At 45.7% G+C, this 23266-nt stretch overlaps 1 protein-coding gene across 9 annotated transcripts in view; it reads right to left on the bottom strand.

Moving 5' to 3' along the window:
- Positions 1 to 4469: 4469 nt before the first annotated feature.
- The window catches only part of LOC120997383 (WD repeat and coiled-coil-containing protein-like), a 33476-nt gene continuing 14679 nt past the window's right edge, over positions 4470 to 23266 (bottom strand). For 8 of the 9 annotated variants that reach the window (XM_040427445.1, XM_040427451.1, XM_040427442.1 and 5 more), the window contains 3 exons: positions 19944 to 21841; positions 10009 to 10123; positions 4470 to 5260 (listed from right to left, as the gene is read on the bottom strand). In XM_040427445.1, the coding sequence (XP_040283379.1) occupies positions 5097 to 5260; positions 10009 to 10123; positions 19944 to 21841 (2177 nt within the window). In that variant the 3' untranslated portion in view covers positions 4470 to 5096. Of the gene's footprint in view, positions 5261 to 10008; positions 10124 to 19943; positions 23227 to 23266 lie in introns of all 9 variants that reach the window. The other variant, XM_040427450.1, reaches the window with a different exon arrangement.

Here is a 23266-nt window from a genome sequence, read left to right as displayed (position 1 = left end):
CAGAGCACGCCTAGAAAACTCTCCCACAGAAGTCAGTCCGGGTTCATGTCTGCGTTTGTGAACTCCAGCACTGAATTCGGCGTATAGGTCAGCTTTCAGTCAGCATATATGCTGGAAAGCAGCCAGATCCTATTACAGTGAATGAGGATCCAACAGCACAGATGTCCATTGTGTCTATGGCCCCTGTGGCTGCGGCAAAACAATTTTCTTAATGCTAAAGTGCTGATAACAGCTCAGACAAGATAGCCGCCCCCATAATAATGTACAGGAAATAAAATAAAAAAAATCTGTTAGCAGGAAAAAAAAGAGATTGGAAAAAAGAATAGGGGTTGCTGGTTGTAACTGGCAGCAAAAAAAATGTCTTTGCCGTTCTGATGCGGCCACAACTTCGGAGAGTGAAGCATCGCTTGGCCGTGTTAACCTTTTGAATGCCAGTGTGCTAGAAGTCTACCTGTATGATGCTACAGAGTGCAGTGTGCGCCCGGGTATTTTTGTGCGTTAAAGTTTTGGCACCTCCTTGGCAGGAACGAGTGGTGGCGGTGTGTTGTGTGGACTGGTTTTGGGGTGCATTTAGCTTGTTTTTAGCCTTCTATCAACGTTTTGTGAATGGGTGAATGTAGAAAGCAGATTAACCCCTTCCAGTCGCCTGTGCAGTCAGAGTGACATAGTACAATCAATGAGATGGTGCACATGATCGTCCCTGCAATACTCTTACTTGTCTTTGCACCTCTTATTGGGTTCACAGGTAATAAAGGACAATATATTACCATGATTTGCCCCTTTTCAGGGTATTTTATTCTGGACAAGTTCAAGGGTGAGGAGATATGGTACAACGGAAGAGAAGACAGACACACGACTTCTACATTCACTTACATTAGGCTTTAACCCAGTACTAAGAAGTTCACATTCTGGCTCTTATGCTGGACACAGACATGCAGATCCATCATTTAACGCACTGACAACGTAGACTATTTGACCTTTCAATGAGGCTCTTGGAAGGTACTGGTTCTCCTTGTGGAGATCCGGCTGCTGTAGGAAGGCTTCCAGGCAATGCACCCTGGGAAAAGGAGTATGCAAATTAACTTTCCTTTAGTGCCACCTATGGGTAGCTACCCTGTAAGTCAACGTCTGACCCATTAAAAGGGTCATCAATATCTGATCGTTGAGGATCCGACTCCCGACACCCCTGTTGATCAGCTGTTTTTCTTGCTAGGCCAGGGATGTCACGTTTATTGGTCACATGTACTATGGGCCTGAGCTGCAATACCAAGCACAGCCACTATACAATAGACAGTGCTGTGCTTGGCATGCTTCATGGAGGCCATGGCGCTTACTGGGCATCAGACCGCCAACAATCACATACTCATTAAATACTTGGACAAACCCTTTAAGGAGCCGTGAAACATGACTAGAGACAGCCACCCGTGGAGAGCAGTTTCTTGCTCCTCATTGGTATAGGCAAGGCTCTCTGATCTCTGGTTTGGCTGATACCCCTAGACAGGAGTCATGGTGCTTAAATTTTGAGAAGTCTGCACTTCCATACCCATCATTACAATCAATGTCGTAATCCCAGTCCTGGCTCTAATATGCTCAAACCTCTGCACCTGAGGGTTTCCTATGAGGCACATAAAGTTGGTCATTTCCATCCTGTAACGGTCAGTAAAAAAACATTTCGGCTGGAATACAATCGCCATTGACCCTTACCCAAACGTGCATGTTAATTATATAGAGGAGGGGGGATGAGAAGCTGCCGGACACCTCTGACACTGAAAATCTCAGGGGGACAGTAAATCATCTATCGTGTATCTTTCTCCTGTAGGGATGAGCGAACCCGAACTGCAAAGTTCGGGTTCGCAGCGAACTGTGCGAGTTCGGGTACCTGAACCCAGACTTTTTCACTGAAATCCGGGTTTGGGTTCGGTGTTCAGGTCATTTTATTATTTTCCGTTATAACATGGTTATAGCGGAAAATAATAGTATTCTTAAGACAGAATGCTAAATATTATGGCAATTTAGGGGTAAAAAAAACCAAAAACGACTCACCTCGTCCACTTGATCGCACTGCCTTCTATCTTCTTTCAGCAGGACCTGCAATGACGTCACCGCACTCACCGTGTGGTGATGTCATCGCAGGTACTTTGGCGGGTCCTGCTGAATGAAGATAGAAGGATACGATGATGTCACCGCGCTCACCACGCGGTGAGCGCCGTGACATAATCGCAAGTCCTTTTGCAGGTCCTGCTGAAAGAAGATAGGAGACACTGAGGCAGCGCGATCAAGTGGATGAGGTGAGTCGTTTTAGGTTTTTTTAACCCCAAATTGCCATATTCTTTTGCATTCTGTCTTAAGAATGCTATTATTTTCCGCTATAACGGAAAATAATAAAGTTACGTTCGGGTCCCCATTGACAATGGGATTCGGGGTCAAGTTCGGGTCCCGAACCTGAACTTTGACCTGCCAAACCTGAACTTCCACGGGTTCGCTCATCCCTATTCTCCTGACATTAAACCCCAGATTAGAAGCTGCCAGCACCCATAGACCATGGTGGATCTGAATAGCAGGAGTGTAGCAGACAATAAAGGTAGCAATACACAGTAGGCCTCATGCACACTACTGTATTTTCGGTCCACAACCAATCTGCATGTCTTGTGGATCGCATGGGGACCCATTCAGTTCTACGGGGCCGCAAAAAATGCAGACAACACACGGATGTCACCCATGTCGCCGTCTGCAGTTGTATGTTCATTCTGAAAGAAAAAAAATAAAGCTAGAACATGCACTATTCTTGTCCGTTTTTCGGGACGCACATGGACCGTAAAATGCTTACCGTCGTGTGCATGAGGCCTTAGCCTAAAGTTGAATAAAAAGGAACAAAAGTTTATCAAAACTAAAGCAAATATTCGTCAGCTGACATTTAACTATGGTCAGTCGATTAATCCGGCTAATGATCTTTCTTTGAACTTTCATCCGAGGGGTTGTGCGGGTCCAGAGCTGAACCCGGACATATCCCCATTTTCACCCAGACAGCCACCCTGATGAAATGCTCCGATGCTCTCCTTTGTCCTGCATGATTCAGCCTTTTTTTTTTTTTTTAGAGATCCGGTGACATACCGGGCTCTCCACGGGTAAGCTAGGTGAAGGCTTCCGCCTAGCAGTGTTGCTGGTGACGTCACCGGCTTTGATGGGTGGGCTTCAACGCTGACCTAGCTGTTTTACATTTATAAATCTATGTTGTGCAGTTCCTCTGTTATTCCTGCTAGAGATTTATGAATAAAGGCCGGCTGGGTGTTTCAAGTTGGGGGCGAGTTCCTGCATAACGTGGTGCCTACTGACATCAACTGGGGCGATCCATATAATGCACAATTAAGCCGGTCATCCAGAGCAAGGTCTTTGTAGCAGTTCACGGATAGGGATAATAGACGGGGCCCCAAATGGGTTTTAATCCAGACAACCCCTTTAACGCATGCCAGTCATACACATAGTGCAGAACCTTTTTTTTTCCCTGAGATCTACAGAACCTGCACTAAAAGCAGCAACTTTATGGACTAACTCAATATTCATATACTATACATATAATACACCACACTAATCTCATTGGCAAATATACCAATCATGGCAGACAAGTCCTCCTTCCCAAAAGCATAGCAGAAGGGAGATGGAGTGATTTAAAGGCTATGGACACCTTTTTAAAAAATTATTGCATTATACTCATTTTCAGCCCAAATTTTTTTTTTTTTCAATTGGTCTTTATTAAAAAAAATGTCAGCCCCTTTCTCTGTACAGTGTTGAGATTATCTAGTAGCAGGCCCTGTTTTTACACTGTGTCCTTTCAGGGAGTCCAGATGACAGCTTATGTGAAACCTTACCTCTGATCTCCTGACAGCTGATAAGAAGATGACTCATTTGTGAGCTGCAGCTGTTAGTAGTTCAGAGAGCGTCAGAAAGTGAAAGTAAGATGCTCACAGCTAGGCTAAAACTTAACCCTTTATGACAACAACTGCTGAAAAGTTTTAATAAAGACCAATTGAAAAAAATATTTTTAGCCCAAAATGAGTAGAATGCAATCATTTTTTTTTTTAAATGGTCTCTGAAGGTGTTCATAGCCTTTAAGCAACTGCTAGAAATATGGTTAATACGACAGTAAGAGATAGAGAATAGTTGGTTAAAGGAACGTGCTGCTTGACAACCCCACATCAATGACTGGGTGTTAGGTAGTGTGTCCCTAGCAACCAACCTGTCAGACATAACCCGAAGCTGACTTCAGCCTATCTCAGCCTGCATTATTAATCAGATTTTTTCTAATAAAGCCTTTAGGCCAGTGCTGGCCAACCTGCGGCTCTCCAGCTGTTGTAAAACTACAATTCCCACCATGCCATGCTGTAGGCTGATAGTTGTAGGCTGTCTGGGCATGCTGGGAGTTGTAGTTTTGCAACAGCTGGAGAGCCGCAGGTTGGCCAGCTCTGCTTTAGGCGGTGAATCTCTCTACTACATGGACATCACTGCAAATGAAATGCACATCTGTCAGCACTTACACACCGATATAACACTGGCTCCGCCCACATAATGGTGGCCTTTACTATACATTCAATGGTAACAAAGATTGTCCCGCAGGTATCGAATATGCCGCGCACATACTATAGATACGATCAGGGCAGGAACATGCATTACCAAAAAATACATTCCTCATGCATGTCCACCAGTACTTTAATATCTAGCGATAAATACTGCAAATACTGAAACGCGCTGGCACAATCACGTCACTATGATAACAAGAAAGTCTCTCTCTCTCTATGTCATCACCGTCTGATAAAAATCTATGGATATTCCAGCAGCATCAAGGGTCTGGTACTGGACACCCTCAAATGTATTACTCTTGAGGTCCAGGGCGTTGGGAGTCCTAGAAATGTAGGACGTATATTGCACAAAATACTGGGATCCTATCCCGTCAGCACCGGAGGTAAGTAAGGAATCCTTACAACAATCTGAAGCTGCCTATAAATGGATATTAACAGGGTACTGTGAAGCGGTGGAGCCCCCAAGCCCAGTGCATACGGTAAGATGGAAAACAGAACAGCCCCCCGAGCGGACAGCGCACATTATGTGATGCTGCTGGGGGGCTGTGCTGGACTGATTCCGTCGGAGCTCAAGGGTGATGCTGGAGGGCCTCTGGCGTCTCTGATGAAGAGTTCCTGATTGGCCGAAAATGTCAATGGGATGAAGCCTTCGTTATCGGCTGTCAGAGTAATCCAACAAGAGGGTCCTGAAAGAGAGAAGGAATGGGGTTAGCGTTCTTCTTGGGGGGGGGGGGGGGTGAAATACATTTAAAGTGGTTGTCTCACTTCAGCAAATAGCATTTATCATGTAGAGAAAGGTAATACCAGGCACCAGGGGCAGACTGGCCATAGAGCCCAATTTCCTAGTGGGCCGATGCCCAGCAGGCCACCTGAGCCCTTCTCTAACCACAGGGTACGTAATGATCTGATAGTCCTAGCGTTAATTAATGATGGGAGGATCAGGTACCTATGTACCTGGCCGGGTACCACAGGCGTCCTCCTCAATTCAACTGTATCACCATCATCAGGCAGGTGATACAGTAGAACACTGTGGCAGACACAGGAGCCCATAGCTTCCTGCCATGTCATTCACCCTCATAGGAAATAGGCTCGGGGCTTGAAGCAGTGTACAGGTGACACAGATTAGCAGGCATCTAAGGCCTCATGTGGCCTGCTCTGCAGATGGCATGGCTGACCCTGCCTTCTTGTGTTGGCCCTGTCTACTTGTGTCGCGCAACCTTTGTGTCGCCATTTTTAGTGTTTTTTTCTTTCCCAGGGCCAATGTATTGTGATTGTCCATATTGACTCCTTTGCTGGTTTGATTTGTTTTTTCATCACATTATACACTGTTGGTTTCCAGGGATTACGACCACCCTGCAATCCATCAGTAGTGGTCGTGCTTGCACACTATAGGAAAAAGAGCCGGGCTCCCTGGTGGGTGGGATTGCGGGAGCGCACATAGGCATGCATACACAGCAGCTCCTGGCCCGGCTTCTTCGTATTTGTCCTGCAGCGGTGGTCGTAACCCCTGGAAACGAGCAGTGTATAATGTGATGGAAAAATGAATCCAGCCAGCAAAGGAGGCAATATGGAGAATCACAATACATTATAAGTGCCTTGTATTAACTTTCCCTACATAATAAATACCATTTGAGTGAGAGAACCTCTTTAAAGCGGTTGTCTCACCTCATGAAGTTATATTTATTATGGGTATAACATTGATATAAGTAACTTATTAATGTAGATGCATTAACAGTTATGGGTCTGGTCCCCACTATCTTCTTTCTCTTTATAGACTGCTTGTCTCTAGGTGTTACGGCCACCATTGCAATGCAGCAGCGATGGCCACGATTGTGCACAGCAAGAAAAAAAAGTGGCCTCAATCTCCACGGTCATGCTCTCCTGTAAGAAACAGATTGCAGCAACCACTTACCATCGGCTTTCAGGATCTGTACAGGGTCGGCTGAGACTGCTAGTGATTCTGATGCACTAGCAGCCTCAGGAGCGCACACACCTGCAAGGGGCAGGATCAGGGGCAGACATACCGCCTGTGCAGCCGATTCGGCTGCACAGCGGCCCCAGTGCAGGAGGGGGCCCCTTCTTACCGGTGGCAGGGGGACATAAGTGCTTCCATTGTGGAAGTGCTCATCTCTCTATATTCATCTGTATCACCGTCCTTTGCCCTATTTTATATACTGGAACACATGGGGGGCACTATGGAAGGGGAGGCGCACTATGGGGGGCCCTATCAAATATACTGGCACACATGGGGGGGGAACTATGGAGGGGGAGGAGTACCATAGGTGGCCCTATCTTATTATCTTATATACTGGCACACATGAGGGGCACTATGGAAGGAGAGGAGCACTATGGGGGACCCTATCTTATATACTGGCACACATGGGGGGGGAACTATGGAGGGGGAGGAGCACTATGGGGTGCCCCATCATATACTGGCACACATGGGGGAAACTATGGAGGAGGAGGAGGAGCAATATGGGGGCTCTATCTTATATACTAGCACACATGGGGGCACTATGGAGGAGGAGCACTATTGGGGACCTATTTTATATACTGGCACACATGGGGGGCACTATGGAGAAGGGGGAGAGGAGCACTATGGGAGCATATTATGGGGCCCCATCTTATATACTAGAGACATGGGGGCACTATGAAGGGGGAGGAGCACTATGTGGGCCATATCTTATATACTAGCACACATCGGGGGCACTATGGAGAAGGAGGGGAGCACCATGGGGGCATCTACTGGGGGCCCAATCTTATATTCTGGCACACATGGGGGGCACTATGGAGAATGGGGGGGGATAGGAGCACTATTGGGGTCATTATATAGGGACATTATACTGGCACGCATTATGGGGGAATTTTATACTGGCACATTATGTCAGGCACCATGGGGACAAGTGGATGTGCACTATCGGGGCACAATATAGGAGTATTTTATACTGGCACAACTGGGGGCACTAAGTTTTTTTGGGCACACAGTAGGGGGCATTGGCACTCATTATGAGGGCACTATGGGGACATTAGCTCTACAGGGGGCACTAAGAGGAGGTATATCTCATACTGCCAAACAACAGCACATTATTATGTACTGGCGCACATTATAAGGGGGCATTTTTCTACTGTTACACATGATAAAGAGAATTATTACTACCGAGGGCTAGATGGTGGGCTTTATTACAGTTGAGGGACTATGAGGAACATGAATACTAGTATGAGCACTATGGGAGCATTATTACTTCTGGGGCACAGTGGGGACATTATTACTGTAGGGGCACTATTTCTACTACGTGTTGTCTGTAGATAATTATTTCTATTGGTGGGACTTTGGGGAGCACTGTTACTTTGGTGGGCACCCTGGCACAATATCATCTTAGGACAATTATTTTTGGGGAACATTATGTTTACAGTGTCGGGACACTGTTTCCTGGGCGCAGTTATTTCTTAGGACACTGTGTGCCAATAATTATTGAAGGGGAACTCTCTGTGTGTAAGTAGTATAGAGAGCACAGCAGGTACAGTATTGGGGGTGGTCAAGAAGGTGGGAAGATGATGGAAAACTAGGAATCTAAGATGTCTGTCTGTCAAACTCTGCAGAGATGAGAGATGGCTGAAAGAAATCATCATGGCGGTGTGGTCTGAAGGAAATGATGAGGACAGAGAACATCTACATCAAAGGAGACGTGTCACGACCGCTACCCCAGCAGCAGTCGTGTCGCACCAGACGGAGGGGAAGGGGGACCCTTATCTACGGATGGGAATAGTATGGCCACCCCTGACTAACCCTAAGCTGGCACCTGTCTGCCCTGATACCCTAGACGGGGTGTGAACCCGTGCGGCGAGCAGGATGCCTAAACCCTCAGTCACCCTAAAGCCTAGAGGGGGGAAAGGCCGATGGGAGCACTAGTCACCATCACTCATGTCTAGGAGAACAGCAGGGGAAGACAGCAACAAACAAACTATATCAGAGATAGACTTATCCAGTCACGAGCAGAGAAGGCGATCCCAATCACGACAGTCCACGCCGACAAGAGCTCCACAGCAACACCATCAAACGATCTCCTTCAAAGGTCAGAATAGAACTGGAAGTAAGGACTATATCTGGCAATGACTGCAAGTGAAAGTGAAACTAATATAGTAGCTGGGAGTGGCAGACAGGACTCACCTGAGAAGGATGCCTACAAACTCCCAGTCAGGACAAAAAGGTTCACAAGGCAAAACCCAGATGACATACCCTGAACCACGGAGCAAACTCACAAGCTATCGCGAGTAGCAAGTCGCTGCCGACCTTCTCCTCCCAGACCTGTCTGGATCAGTCACAGTCGTGACAAGACGTCACTGGATGTAAGAGGTACGTGGACCTGTATTAGGCTACCTTCACATCTGAGTTATTGATTCTGAAAGTTGCCTTACCCTGTATGTATTGTATGTTTTATATTGTAGGTTAGGTCACATTCAGGGGCCCTTTGCTGTCTGTGTCCGCCCCTGGGCAGGATTATATTATCCTAGCACCGCTTGCCTGCTCCATCACTCCCAGCAGAGGCACCGCCGCCACTACAGCTCAGGAAGTGCCCCGGAGCCGTGCACGGAGGACTGAAATCAGGAGGCGAGACAACCCCTTTAAGGCAGCATTTCTTGATACAAGAGCCCTACTCTTATCTGATTCAAGCCACCCATAGACATTACATTTTAGTCGTCAGCTCCTGCAGCTACAAACGATGCCAGATTGATTGGTTTCATGTCCCAAACCCTGGAGTGTTCCCTGGAGATAAGTGGCACCAGTGGTGTGTGGCAGCCACTCATCTTCACTCTGCTTTGCGGAAATACCATACACAAAAGCTTGTCTGTATAGTGCCACCCGTCGCTAAAGGCTCAGCATGCCGCCATACGGTGCCCCTGAAATACAGCATGAGCTGGAACTCACCAAGATATACAATTTGAGGCACCGAGGGGGGAATTTATTAAAACTGGCGTTCCATATAGCAGCGATGGAATAAGATGCGCCAAGAGGTGGCGTTGATTTGCGCCATAATTTACGCAAGTCTCTGGTGTAAATTACAGTCAATGTGTTTCGCTGCGTCCCTGCAGCCAAGCCCAACCGACTTAAAACAAAAAATCGGGAGTGGCATAAGAAATTTTAAAAGTTGATTTTTTGTGCAAAAAGAGTTCACAGGAAAACTTGCGTTAATTACAGGCCACCAAACTATCACAAGTCGCATAACTTCTTTCCGCAGAACACTATAAATATATGGGAGCTGTATGGCACGTGTATGGTAATGGTGGTGGTGGCAAGCGGGGATCCTCAGGATGCCGTCCTCTTTGCGATCTCCGGAAAATTTTTATTTAGTCATGGCTCCTTTGCAAAATTGTTCACATCAGAAATGGAAATGTGTGACATGTACTGGCCATAGACGGGATATTCTTCACTCACCCAGCTGCATCTCCACCAGCGACAGACAGAAGAGCTCCTGGATGGTCCCGAGACGCAGCTTGTTTTCACACAGCAAAACCGACTTTTTCACCGACGAACTGTCCGAGTGATTCCTCTGTAGAAATAAGGAGAGACTTTAGAGGGGACTCTCATTACACCTGTTAAAGGGGTTGTCCGGTCTACAGATATTGATGACCTATCTAATATATCAGCGGGCGTTCTGACTCCCAGCACCCCCACCAATCAGCTGTTTGAAGGGGCCGCGACGCTCTTCAAACCATTTCCATTGTTGTGGTGGCGTAGTGTAATTACAAATGCTTGTCCTGTTCAAAAAACGTCAGAGAAAGCTGTAATTATACTGCACCGCCTCTACAAAGGAGACGGCGTGCAGGAAAGCATTCAAACAGCTGATCGACAGGGGTGCCGGGAGTCGCCCCCACCGGGCTGATCTGATATTAAAGGGGTTCTTCCATGACTAATGTAAAAAATTCAAATCAGACATAATCTAGTACATGACAACCTCTTTCTAACAAAGCTAGAACCAGCCCTGTACAGGAGAAGTGTCCTTTCTGCTGCAGCTTCAGTGTCTGCAGTCTTTGCCTTAACCCCTTCAGGACTCAGCCTTCTTTCACCTTAAAGGGGTTATCCCATCTTAGACAATGGGGGCATATCGCTAGGAATCTTGGTCAGTCTGACATAAAAGCCTGAGCTGCCAAATCCACTTACTGACAGAACTACTCAGCCAGACGGAGCTCCGGCTGAGCGTCCTCCTACCTTCTGGCCTATCATGGCCGTCCTCGAATGTCTCTGGTCAGGACTAGAGTGATTAGTGGATGACTTCTTTGATCACCAGGGAAGGTGCTGAGCAATTCAAAAGGCAGGAAAAAAAGTTGTAAAATGTTTTGTTTATTTTTAAAAGGGGGCCTACAGCACGGATGCTGGCTGCGTACACTCCGCGAGCCACAGCGTGTGGTGTTTTCTTGGACCCAGAGAACTTATCTCCTGGTCTGAAACCTCGCTGGACACTAGAACATGGCACCCAGGGAGTGGTCACTTTATAGCCACTGGGCCCAGCAGTACATTTTCTACAGGACTGGAAAATAAAATAGGGCCTAAGACAGAATTTAACTCTATGGCAGCGGTTCTCAACCTAGAGGGCGCGACCCCTTTGGGGGTCGATCGGCCCTTTCCGGGAAGTTGCCTGAGGGCTTCCTATTGTGGGTCCGCCCGCACAACGGTAGCGGCCCCTTATCCTCGCGCACAGGAAGTGATGTCCTATCACTGCCTGTGCTTGAAGGAGCCTGATGTCTGGATGGGTAAGTCGGGCCGCCTGTCTGCTGAGGTCCGAGTTTTTTTAGTTAATGACACCGCCGGCTGAGCACCACTGCCACCAATGATTTAATTGAGCCTGGCTAATTTTATTTTAATTATTTGGCTGAGAAAGGCTTAATTATATTTGCGGGACATGAAGTACCGCTGATTTATTTATTTGGGGGACCCTGAGCACCATTGATTTATTTATTTGGGGGAAACCTGAAGCAACCGCTGATTATTATTTGGGGACAATTATGTATGTTCAATTTGTAGCAATAAAAATACATCCTGCATATCAGATATTTACATTACAATTCATAACAGTAGCAAAATTAGTTATGACGTAGCAAGGAAAAAAATGTAATGGTTGGGGGTCACCACAACATGAGGAACTGTATTAAGGGGTCACGGCTTTAGAAAGGTTGAGAACCACTGCTCCATGGCTTTCTGCATCCATCATTCATCCAGATGCAGACAGAGCTGTTGCCTCATTTTGTCCCCCACCCCCCACCATAAGATCACCTGGGGGGGACAGGAGTTAAAGGGTCACAGAGTTTTATAAAACTTTTGATATGTTGTAGAGATCGGTGCAGAGACCTCCACTGATCACTAGAACGCGGAGAGACAAGTGCTCGCATATGGCGGCCTCTCTTTGCATCAGAGGACGGACGCAATAGAAAGTCTATGGGCTCGCCTAGATTCCGTTTCTTGCATTGAGGAGAGAGTTCTATGGGAGCGCTTCTCTGTCCTCATTCTACCGATCGTTGGGGATCTCAACACCGAGACCTCCACAAATCAAAACCTTTGATACTTCTTGTGAGAGATAGAACTCCATCTTGTATATCCTATACCTATCTGAACCAGAGTTCAATTAGAGGTTATTAAAATGTTAGACAAGTGTCAGCTCTTTGCAAGGCACGCTGGGGGGGGATTCAGCTGACAACCCCCCCCCCCCCTCCTGTTCTATTTGTATAGTTGCTAGTTTCTGCTGTTCTAAGTTTTTAAGATCCTCTTTCTGCTAAAGGTTTCATTTCTTCCGTCTTTTTGTGGTTTATGTGACGCACGGCTGTTAGGCGTCTACCAATAATTATGGTATAAGATTATGTGCTAATGTTACAATAAAGCAGATTACTGATTATAGCCATTGCGTGTATCAGCCTTCTCTGTGCACATTACACTATTTGAATTTGGAACCCATAACCATAGACGCAGGGGTAATTGCCCTCACACTTCTCTACGACATATCTAAAGTCTTCTGAAAATGACCCTTTAAGAAGCTTTCACGCCATATCATCTGTGGGGTGCTGTGTATCTGTGTGAAGGGACACTATATCTATTATTGTCTGATGTCAGGCATTTTAGGCCATGGAGAGGTTGACAATTCAAGGACAATCTTGCCCCCCTTCCTTCATGATCCCTACTTTACTTTTCTACAGTTCCCAGAACCTCTAAAAACAGGGGGAACATTGAATAGGAGCCGCCCATCCCGTATAAACCAACGACTTCTGACCTCTCTCCTGCCATGCCTGACTACTTGCCTCCCCCATGTAACAACAATTCTGGAGCATCTTTTCATAGAACTGTGCCATTCCTCTGTTATTCCTGTTAGAAGTTTATGAATGGATTGCCCCCAGGTCCGGAGAGTGGGGGGTTATCGACTGACCCTATTCTACCAGTGATGCCAGGATCAGACTGTGCAGAGACTCCACTTCCCACCACTGGGACTGCTGATAATTATTCCTTTTAGAAGTTTATGAATGAATTAAGGAATGGAACAACATTATATGAAACAGTTATATGAAAAGACGCTCAAGAATTGTTATTACAATTAGTTACTAGAGTAGTTACTAAAACAGGTATGTCAGGAGAGGTGACAGGTCCATGGAATAAAAAATAAATAAATAAATAAATAAAATCACCTAAAATTCTTAGGCCCCTTTCACACGGGTGAGTATTCCGGGCGGATGCGATGCGTGAGTTGAACGCATTGCACTCGCACTGAATCCCGACCCATTCATTTCTATGGGGCTGTTCACATGAGCAGTGATTTTCACGCATCACTTGTGCGTTGCGTGAAAATCGCAGCATGCTCTATATTCTGCGTTTTTCACGTAACGCAGGCCCCATAGAAGTGAATAGGGTTGCGTGAAAATCGCAAGCATCCGCAAGCAAGTGCGGATGCGGAGCGATTTTCACGCACGGTTGCTAGGAGACGATCGGGATGGAGACCCGATCATTATTATTTTCCCTTATAACATGGTTATAAGGGAAAATAATAGCATAGTAAAATAGCGCTGGAGGCGTTAAAAAAATAAAAATAAAATTTAACTCACCTTAATCCACTTGATCGCGGAGGCCAGCATCTCCTTCTGTCTCCTTTTGCTGAACAGGACCTGTGGTGACGTCACTCTCCTGTCATCACATGATATTTTACCATGGTGATGGATCATGTGATGACCGGAGTGACGTCACCACAGGTCCTGTTCAGCAAAAGGAGACAGAAGGAGATGCTGGCCTCCGCGATCAAGTGGATTAAGGTGAGTTGAAATATTTTTTTTATTTTTTTTTAACCCCTCCAGCGCTATTTTACTATGCATTCTGTATTCAGAATGCTATTATTTTCCCTTATAACCATGTTATAAGGGAAAATAATAACAATCTACAGAACACCGATCCCAAGCCCTACTTCTGTGAAGAAGTTCGGGTTTTGGGTACCAAACATGCGTGATTTTTCTCACGCGAGTGCAAAACGCATTACAATGTTTTGCACTCCGCAGCGGAAAAATCGCGGGTGTTCCCGTAATGCACCCGCACATTTTCCCGCAACGCCCGTCTGAAAGAGGCCTTAAACAATATTTTAACATAAACACTTGATTTAAACAAACAGATCACTTTCTGATGACAGGTTATCTTTAAAGGGAATGTTTTATCAGAAAAGACAGTTAAAAAATCACGTTATATGTTTAACATGTTTTTTTACATTTTTGGTTATTTTTAATTTTCCATGTCACTATCTATATATAAACAAAAAACATAAAATCTGCAGTTTTCGCTCCGGCCACTAAGCCTAATAATAGGCGCCAATTGTTGGTCTGTAGAGATTACTTTATTACAGGCATCTCCTTATCTGTCATTCTAGTCCTGCCTGTAATGATATCACCTCTGTGTATAGATAACACCGGATCCACCATTTATAATAGGCGATTGTCACAGCTTTTCTGTTCTTTCCTTGTACAATGTCCTCTGCACAGGTCACAGAGCATGTCTAGAAAACTCTCCAATAGAAGTCAATGAGGTCCCCTCCTGACCATTGTGTCTATGCCCCAGGTAAGATGGCCGCCCCCATAATCATGTTCAGGAAATAGAATTTTAAAAATCTTCAATCAGAAATAAAAACAGATTAGGAAAAAAAGAAAAAAAGGAGATGTGTCACTATCTGGTTTTAATGGGCAGATAATATTTCTGGTGACACATTCCCTTTAAGGAGCCCTTTTAGGAATAAGCCTATTGGTAACATTAGAGATAATGGAGCAGTCGGCGTTAATCTCATTAGACTAATCTTTGGAAGTAGCTGCATCCTCCTCTGAATCAGTCATAGCCTCTTCTGAGCTCTTCAGTGCCTTCTTAAAGGAACATTTATCCTCAGACTTTTACTTTTCGGATATCTGGCCGTAGTAATCTGGGATTTCTCCCACTGGGACCAGGAACTCCGTACTGTCATGCTGTAGTTTATAGACACGACTGATGGACAAAGCCGAGAAGCCAATGTCGGGAAAAATGTGCAGCTGCTGCCTTATTTTTTGGATAATCTTGTATTCAAAGTCTTTTGCGGAACGTAAAAAGAAGTCATAACGTATGATCTTCAGGAGCTGTTGTGGAGCACGTATGTGTGGTAGATATACATTTTATATATAATCAAAAAATGAAGAGTCAATAACATTGCTTAGGGTTCGAATTCGGTTTCTTAATCAGCATGTCCGCGGTATTCAGAGGCTTTTCGCAGGTAGATCACCGGAAGACCTTCTGAAATTACTACACAGATACTGTAAAACCTGACGATATTTTGGCCGAAAATCGCTAACGAACGTTCGTGATCATATGGCAGTGTAATACTGCCCGCCGATTGCCAACGAGCGAGCAAACGCTCGTTCATTGGTCAAATGTTAATTTTTAACCTTCCATAATAATCAGAGCTTGCCGCGGCAGATCGTACTGTCTAATAGCGATATGCCGCCACCACACCACTACACAGTACGTGGACTAGTGATATCATAGCGATCGCTTCTCCCCATACTGTGGAGGAGATCGGCGTACGTAATAGCAGCAGTCTCCTCTGCTAGCCATTAGACGATTGTTGGGAGGGAACGCTTCCCTCCCAACAATCGTCTGCGCATCGGCCTGTGTAATACAGGCTTAAAGGAAAAGGTCACCAAAAATGTTATCTGCCGGTTAAAGCCAGATAGTGACACGTCTTTTTTCTAATCTGTCTTTATTTTTTGATTGCAGATTTTTTTACATTTTATTTCCTGAACAGGATTATGGGGGCGGCCATCTTGCCTGAGCTGTTCTTAACAGCGTTTACAAAGCATTAAAAAAATTGCTTACGTCAGACCCATGGTCCATAGACACAATGGTCAGGAGGGGACCTCATTGACTACTATGGGAGAATTTTCTAGGCGTGCTCTGTGACCTGTGCAGAGGTTGATGTACAAGGAAAGACTAGATGAGCTCTGACAATCACCTATTGTGAATGGTGGATCCTGTGTTATCTATACACAGAGGTGATATCATTACAGGCAGGATTAGAATGACAGATAAGGCGATTACTTTACTGCAGTTATCTCTACAGATCAAGATTGGCGCCTAGTATTAGACATAGTGGCCAGTGCAAGAACTGCAGGATTTTTTGGGAAAAATTTAAAATACATAATTTTTTTTTTAAAGTATGTTAAACATAAAAAAGTGATTCAAACAGCAGGTCATTTTCTGATGACATATTCCCTCTAACCCCTTAGTGACCACCCATGCAGCGGGGAGCAATGACCCGGCTCTCACATGAGAGCCGCGGCCCTGCTCTAACAGCCCGGACCAGCAGGAGTGCCAATCCAGGCTGTTTAACACTTTACATGCGCCCGCCACATGTAAAGTGCTGACAAAGGGAGCGGACTCCCTCTGTCTCCCATCGGCACTCCGCAAATGTAATCCCGGGGTGCCGATGTGTGTGAAGGCTGGCTGGGATCTCGTGTAGGTCCCAGACCAGGCTTGAGTAATTTCCAGCAGGCTGAGCCTCTCTGGCGCAGCCTGCTGGTCAATGTCAGAATAGAATTGCAATTAAAATACAATGCACTATTGGGATAGTGCATTGCATTGTAAAAGCAATCAAAATACTGTCTGTTATAGTCCCCTTGTGGGACTATTAAGTGGTAAAAAAAAGAAAAAAAAATACACTTTCATTAAATAAAAAAAATTCCATTAAAAAATAAGCTTTTTTTCCCATTGAAAATATAATTTTCAATGAAAAAAAATAGCAAAAAAAAAATCTCCCCCATATGTTTGGTATTGCCACGTCCGTAATGACCCGGATTACATAAATATCACGTAAATTCTCCCCTATGGTAAACGCCGTAAAAAAAAAAAAAAAGGAATTACAGAATTGATAATTTTGCGGAGTCCTGCATTTCGTCTCCGTTCAAAAATCATGTTTCTAAGCGGACACCGAACGGACCCCATTATAGTCTATGCAGTCTTTAGGCTCTGTTACGCTCAGTTAGGTCTCAGCTATCTGCAGAATCCGTCCTTTCCGTTCTCATGCTCCTCAACGGAGCCGGAGAACGGAAAGGAGAAACGGTGATGTGAAAGGAGCCTTACATGTGTATGCATCCAGTATATGTGGGTTGGATATAGGATAACAAAAAAATCAAGCACTTCTGTTGTCTCTACAGAACAGGAAGTGTCAGCCAAGTGCGAGGCTGATTTAGTCAGAGTCAGAACTGCAAGATTTCAGGATTGTTCTAAAATCTAAATAATGCCATGAAAAATTAAGAAAGCAATCAGAACCAGGGGCAGTGCCAGGAACTCATGGATATCAAGATTGGTGCTGGAGCCGCTCAATACAGATGTTAGCAAAAATCACAGGGCCATTTCAAGGAAGTGAACCAGCGATTTGCTCAGGGTATACCTGTCGCCATAGTGCTTAAGCCATCAATTTTAGAAAGGAGTGTGTCCCAGACCTATGGGACCTGCTACTATCTCCAGAACGGGGCGTGCTCTCCATTAATGGCTATTGGAGTTCCATAATGGCAGAGCGAGCGCGTTCAGCTATTTTCAGAACACCCAAAGTGGTGAATACGGAGGGTGCGCTTGTGCGTGGGCTCTCCTTTACTTTGTAGAGCACAGAGGGTGGGGCCCGCTCCTTTCTAACATTGAGGGTGTATGCTTGCGATATGCTATCAATGCGATGAGATGAGCCAACCCCTTTATTGGCCGCACACGTAAGACATGGCAAGTCGGAGTTTGCCAGAGCAAGACGAGAGGAGACACGGAAGCATGTGCGAGAAGACGGGGGTTCAGCACTTGCACTATTGGAATCTGTGCTGTTTGGACATGTTATCAAGCCCTGTAAATCCAGGGAAACGGAAGGAGGGACTAAAGCTGTAGCGGTGTTACTAACTTGGTGCTCCGAGGGCTCTAGCCAGTCCCACGGTGCTCAGTTAGCCTCAGTAACATATCAGTAAAAAACATAAATTTCTGGGGAATGGGACCCAAAGAGATACATAACCAGGGTATCGTTTTTACCAACATGATCAACCCCAACCAGGCTATATTATAGGGCTGACCATGCTGACAAGATGCTCTTTATGTTCCTCTTTCACCTACACAGTGGTGCTCCTGACAACCCGCTATGCAGAGAACTTGCAATAGAACCCCATTCAGTGGATTCATTTTGCTGGGGAGGTTTTCAACATCATATAGTTACCTAGGCCACCAGACCACCTCCTACTCTCAACTGTCTTCTGCAATGACTTTAGGGGTCTATTCACACGACCGTATGGCCGCCATGCCCGCGCTGCCGACTGCAAATAGCTGTCCGCAAAACACAGGCACCAGCCGTGGTGAAGCTTCGCAATGCGGTGCAAACCTATTGACTTGAACGGGTCCGCGATCTGCAAGATACAGCAAAAGACAGGACATGTCCTATCTTTTGAGTATACTTTGCCGTATATTGCGGATCACAGACCCATTCAAGACAATGCGTCCGAACCGCAGCACAGAGTTCACATGCCCGTAGCCCGTGTATTGTGGAACCACTGTTTGCGGCCGGCAACACAGGCACGGCAGCCATATGGTCGTGTGAATAGGGCCTAAGGCTGGGTTCACACGTGACTGAATCAGCTGCGGATTTGCTTTCAAGAATTTTCATGCCGCAAATCTGCAGTGTTTTGCACACTACCAGTAAGTGTATGAGATTTTACACGCCTGAAGATATCCTTAGCGATATGCCACCATAGTGCGAGATGGGCCAACCTCTTGATTTTGACACATCTCGGGAGGTCTGCGTGAAACCTACAATGGCTAGGAATCAACAGAGTTCTGGTGTAAATTACTGTTTCCTCCATCCTGATCGATGACCACATTGCTCACAAATCTGTGATTTTGTGATATTCTAATATTTGCTTGGTGCAATGAGGGCGTCACCATTGCACCTCGTCACACTGAAAGCAACATTCCTTAATGCTGCCCACCACCCCAAGATTTGAGTGACAGGGCCAAGCAGGGAGAAGTAGATTTCGTCTGGCCATGTGCTCTCACATGTGCCGGCTCTTTGGTCATTGGCGCATGCTGTGTAGAATCAGAAAACTTAAGCCCCTGGCTCGCTATCAGGCTGCCCTTTCGCAACACAAGGGCCCAGCGACATAACATCTCCCCTGTCTGACCCCGTCACTCAAATCTGGGGGGGCAGCGATAAGGGCTGGTGACGCCCTCGTTGCACCAAGCAGCTAATCCTTGCATCCAAAAAATCATGGATATCTCAGGAATGTGGCACCAACCAGGATGGGGGAAACAGCCTTTAAATAAAGGACCTGTACACATTTGACACGTGGATTACTATGGATGTATGTGGTGACAGATTGCCTCTAAATGTATGACTATACAGGGGATTTGGAGCGCAGTATAAAAGATTGGACTGTCAAAGATTTCACAAAACAGAATTTTGAACCCGAAAACATGGTCTTAAAAGGCTAAGATTCACTAAAAGGGTTATCCGCAATTATTATTATTTTTTTAATGCCGTCGCCCTTCATGTGATTCAGCACTTTAACAGTGATAATGCTGAAAATATTACTACCGGGCCTACTAGGTTGCTCCTGTCCAGTCAGACTGCTCACAGTGCAGGCGCAACCCACGTACATTGTGGATTGTAACCAGGCTAGGATCACTTGACGAATGTACTGCCTGCAACCTAATTACATCGGGGAGCACAGCTCTGGCCCGGTAGTAATATTTTCTACATTATCACTGTTAAAGTGCTTAATCACATGAAGGAGGGAACCATTAAGAAATACATAAAAAAAATAATAATATTGCAGATAACCCCTTTAAGTTCGAATCAAGTGAAATACCTGGCATATGATGGTAACATATGGAGGATCTCTAGAGGATGCATAGGACAGATAAGACTTCCTTCCGTTTTGCGCCATTTCTGTTAGATCGGATAGGCGTTGCTGTAAATTGGACATGTTGCAGCAAAGTCGCTCCAGATTCCGGGACACATGAAGGAAATCATGGTCCGGGACAGCAGTGGTGTTCCTTGTCAGGTTGTTGCACGCCTGGGATTGCAGTTTTGGAGATGTTGGTCTGCTGGAAGGTTTACGATGTGTCTCTAAACCTAGTATTACAGACCTATTTTTCGGTTCGACGTCTAAGTGGTGCAAAGTCATTGTAGTCTTTTTCTCCTCAAAGTCACTAGCGCTGGACGTTGAGCTTTGATCGCAGTTATAGCTTCGAATCTCTTCTACGAGTCGCTTTTTACTTGAAGATGGACGTCCCGAGGAACTTCCTGGGATCAAAAGTTCACGACAAGCAGGAGACTGCTCATATTTGTACGAGTCCACATACTTCTTCCTCCCATGTAATATAGCTGAAGAGTCGAAGCTCGAGTGCGCACTCGGAATCTCAGAGTCTTCATCAAACATAACCTCCTTCACCATCAAACGGATGATGTATTTATCAGAGCTAGAAGAAGGGAGAAACGCTGGGTCACACGTCTTCTGCCTCCCAACCAACACTAGCAACATCTTATCTGTCAGGAAGTACAAGCCTTTAGGCCGCTCATTCTTCTCCAGTTGGATTTGCTGAATATTGGGCATGTTTGTAGAAGTCAACGAATAAACTAGAACGTGGCTACACGTGTTCGAAGCGACGGCAACGATATGTGCACCAGGATCAAATGCCAAGATGTCCGGGACTAGAATACCTGGGATGCTAACTTTCCGAGTGGACGTCACTTTCTTCTCGAAGGTCACAAGGATCAGATGTGAGGAGTCTTGACCACTTCCTGTTATGTAGTCCTTGAGTTTCAAGTTAAGAAGTGGGCTCGGGTCAGATTTCGAGTGGTTAATCATAATATGTGTTAGGTCAACAGTCCCAGGGGAAGTAACTGGGGAATCTGTGGAGATGGTAGTGCCAGAATCAGTTGATTTTCGCCCCACATCTAGAGAGAATTCTTCATCCATGAGCAGCAAGGCTGGTTGGGCGGAGGGAGTTATTTGGGAGGTTGCTGGAACGTCGAATGCAATTCCGGCATTCAATGCACATAATCTGTCTAGGGGAAGCTCGGTTGCAACAGCCACCTGAGAGTCAACTGTTGATTCAATTGCACAAATGTATCCACCGACATCAAATATAGGGCAAAAAGTACAGGGGTTTAACATTTTGTGCTTCTCGTCCCAAATATAGGAGTAAAGTGCGCTACTGATGGCAACAACCAATCGACTTCCATCCTCGGTCCAGCAAGCGCAATGGACAACCCCTGTGCTTTTAATGTCCGCCTTAACACTAGAATTGTCCGAGCGCACGGAATACAAGACAGACACATCGCGTTTGGTTAAAATAACCAAGATGTCTTTGTTTGGATGCCACACGCAGCCCTGCGGTAGAACGGGCAGGGGGTCCCCGACTTCGCAAGTCTGAGAAACCACCAACTTGTTTTTCTCTGAACTGTTGTAATACAGCTGCCAGACAGTGACATGTTTCTTGTGTTGAACGGCCAGGAGAGCGGGTAGGTCATTGGCATTAGCTGTACCCCAGAAGAGGCCGTGAACGTGTTCAAATTGCCCAATCACTACGGAGTTGCCAAACTTGGGGTCTTCATTATGAAGGTCCAAGGCTGTTAGAATAACCTGTTTGCCATCTGTCCAGGCTAAGCCGTGTATCGGATGTATGGCTTGGTACAAGGCGTTGAGGCCACTTCTGAGAAGTTTACCCTTTCCTAATTCCATGTTTTTTTGGGGCAGGACATCTGTGGATCGAAAAAAAATAAATTTAATAACACACTACAAAACTAATGCTCCACCCTGGTGGATAACCTATCTGCCACTATCGCTCTACTACAGTGGCAGATATCGGAGGATATATTATCAATATAAAATACCATTCACTGGAAATAAGAGGCCTTACCCCGAAAAACAGCCCCTTACCAAATCCTCCTCATCCACCAAATTTTACAGTAGTACTATGTATTACAATAGCGCCAAACCCAGATTTATCCATCAGATTGGCAGAAATTTTTGACAGCTGTATGTCTCCAGCTCGGTGACAACATCTTTCCAGAAGGTTCTTTCCTGTTCCAGGAGGACTGCCCCCCTGAGTCCTCCTGGACATGCAGAGATGAGTTGGATTGAAGGAATCTGTGTGGCTGATAAGAGCCCCAACCTCAACTCATCTAATGACTTTCAGAATTGGATGGTTCAGATCTTCTCCCCCAGCATCAGCCCCTGACCTCACACATTCCCACAGACAGCTTCCAAAATCGTGTGAAAACTCTTCTCAATAGAGTTGAGGCTGCAAAAGGAGACAGACTCCACTGCTTCAGAATGGGATGTCTCATCGAGGCGAGATGTCAGGTGTCCACACACTATACAGGTACAGACCTTCACAACTTCTTTACGTCTCTGTGGGGGAAGGATACAGGGCTGCTGTCTGTCCTCCAAACATACATTCCAGCTCATTACTAGTATAACGTGTGGTCGCTATGTCCAGATGACACGTCAGCACTTTCTAAGCCTCACCTTTCAAAGTTTCATGATGACGTGGATCACTTGCTCCCCTAGGAATGCACAAAGACAGATCATTTTTGCAATGGCCGCACTAAGTAACGCACACTCTGAACGGGGCATATGACTTAGTGGCAGCTTAGAGGAGTCAGAAAAGAGAAGCGTGTCACGGTGCTGCTACTCCTACTATTAGTGAAGAGCTGAGGTCATTACTGTCACCAAATGCATTTAAAACGACACGTCTACCCGGGGGACTCAGGTGAGGAGACATCCATACATACAAAGCTGATTACTCACACGACGGTGGAAGAGAAAAATATTAAATAAAAACTATCATCTAAAACTTTTTGATTTATGTTTGCTGTACCTCCATGTGAGTGGGACATCTGGGGGCTAATTTGGGATAAGCTCCTAAACAGAACAATATTCCGTCCATTCCTTGGTACAGTTGATTCGTAGAAGGGCGGAGGAATTAAAGGGGTATTCCCATCACATACAATGGGGACATATCTCTAGGATATGCCCCTATTGTCGGATAGGTTTGGGGCCTAGAGGTGGGATCCGCACCTATCTCTAAAATAAAGCCTAACACGAGGCCGGCAAAGTAGGTGGCTGCCGAAAATAGCCGAGGCTCGACTATTTTCGGAATCCCCATAGAAACTAATGGGAGT

Source organism: Bufo bufo, chromosome 4, assembly GCF_905171765.1.
Source record: "Bufo bufo chromosome 4, aBufBuf1.1, whole genome shotgun sequence".
Classification (NCBI taxonomy): Eukaryota; Metazoa; Chordata; class Amphibia; order Anura; family Bufonidae; genus Bufo; species Bufo bufo.
Note: the sequence above shows the minus strand (reverse complement) of the source record. Positions and strands in the feature narration are given on the sequence as shown.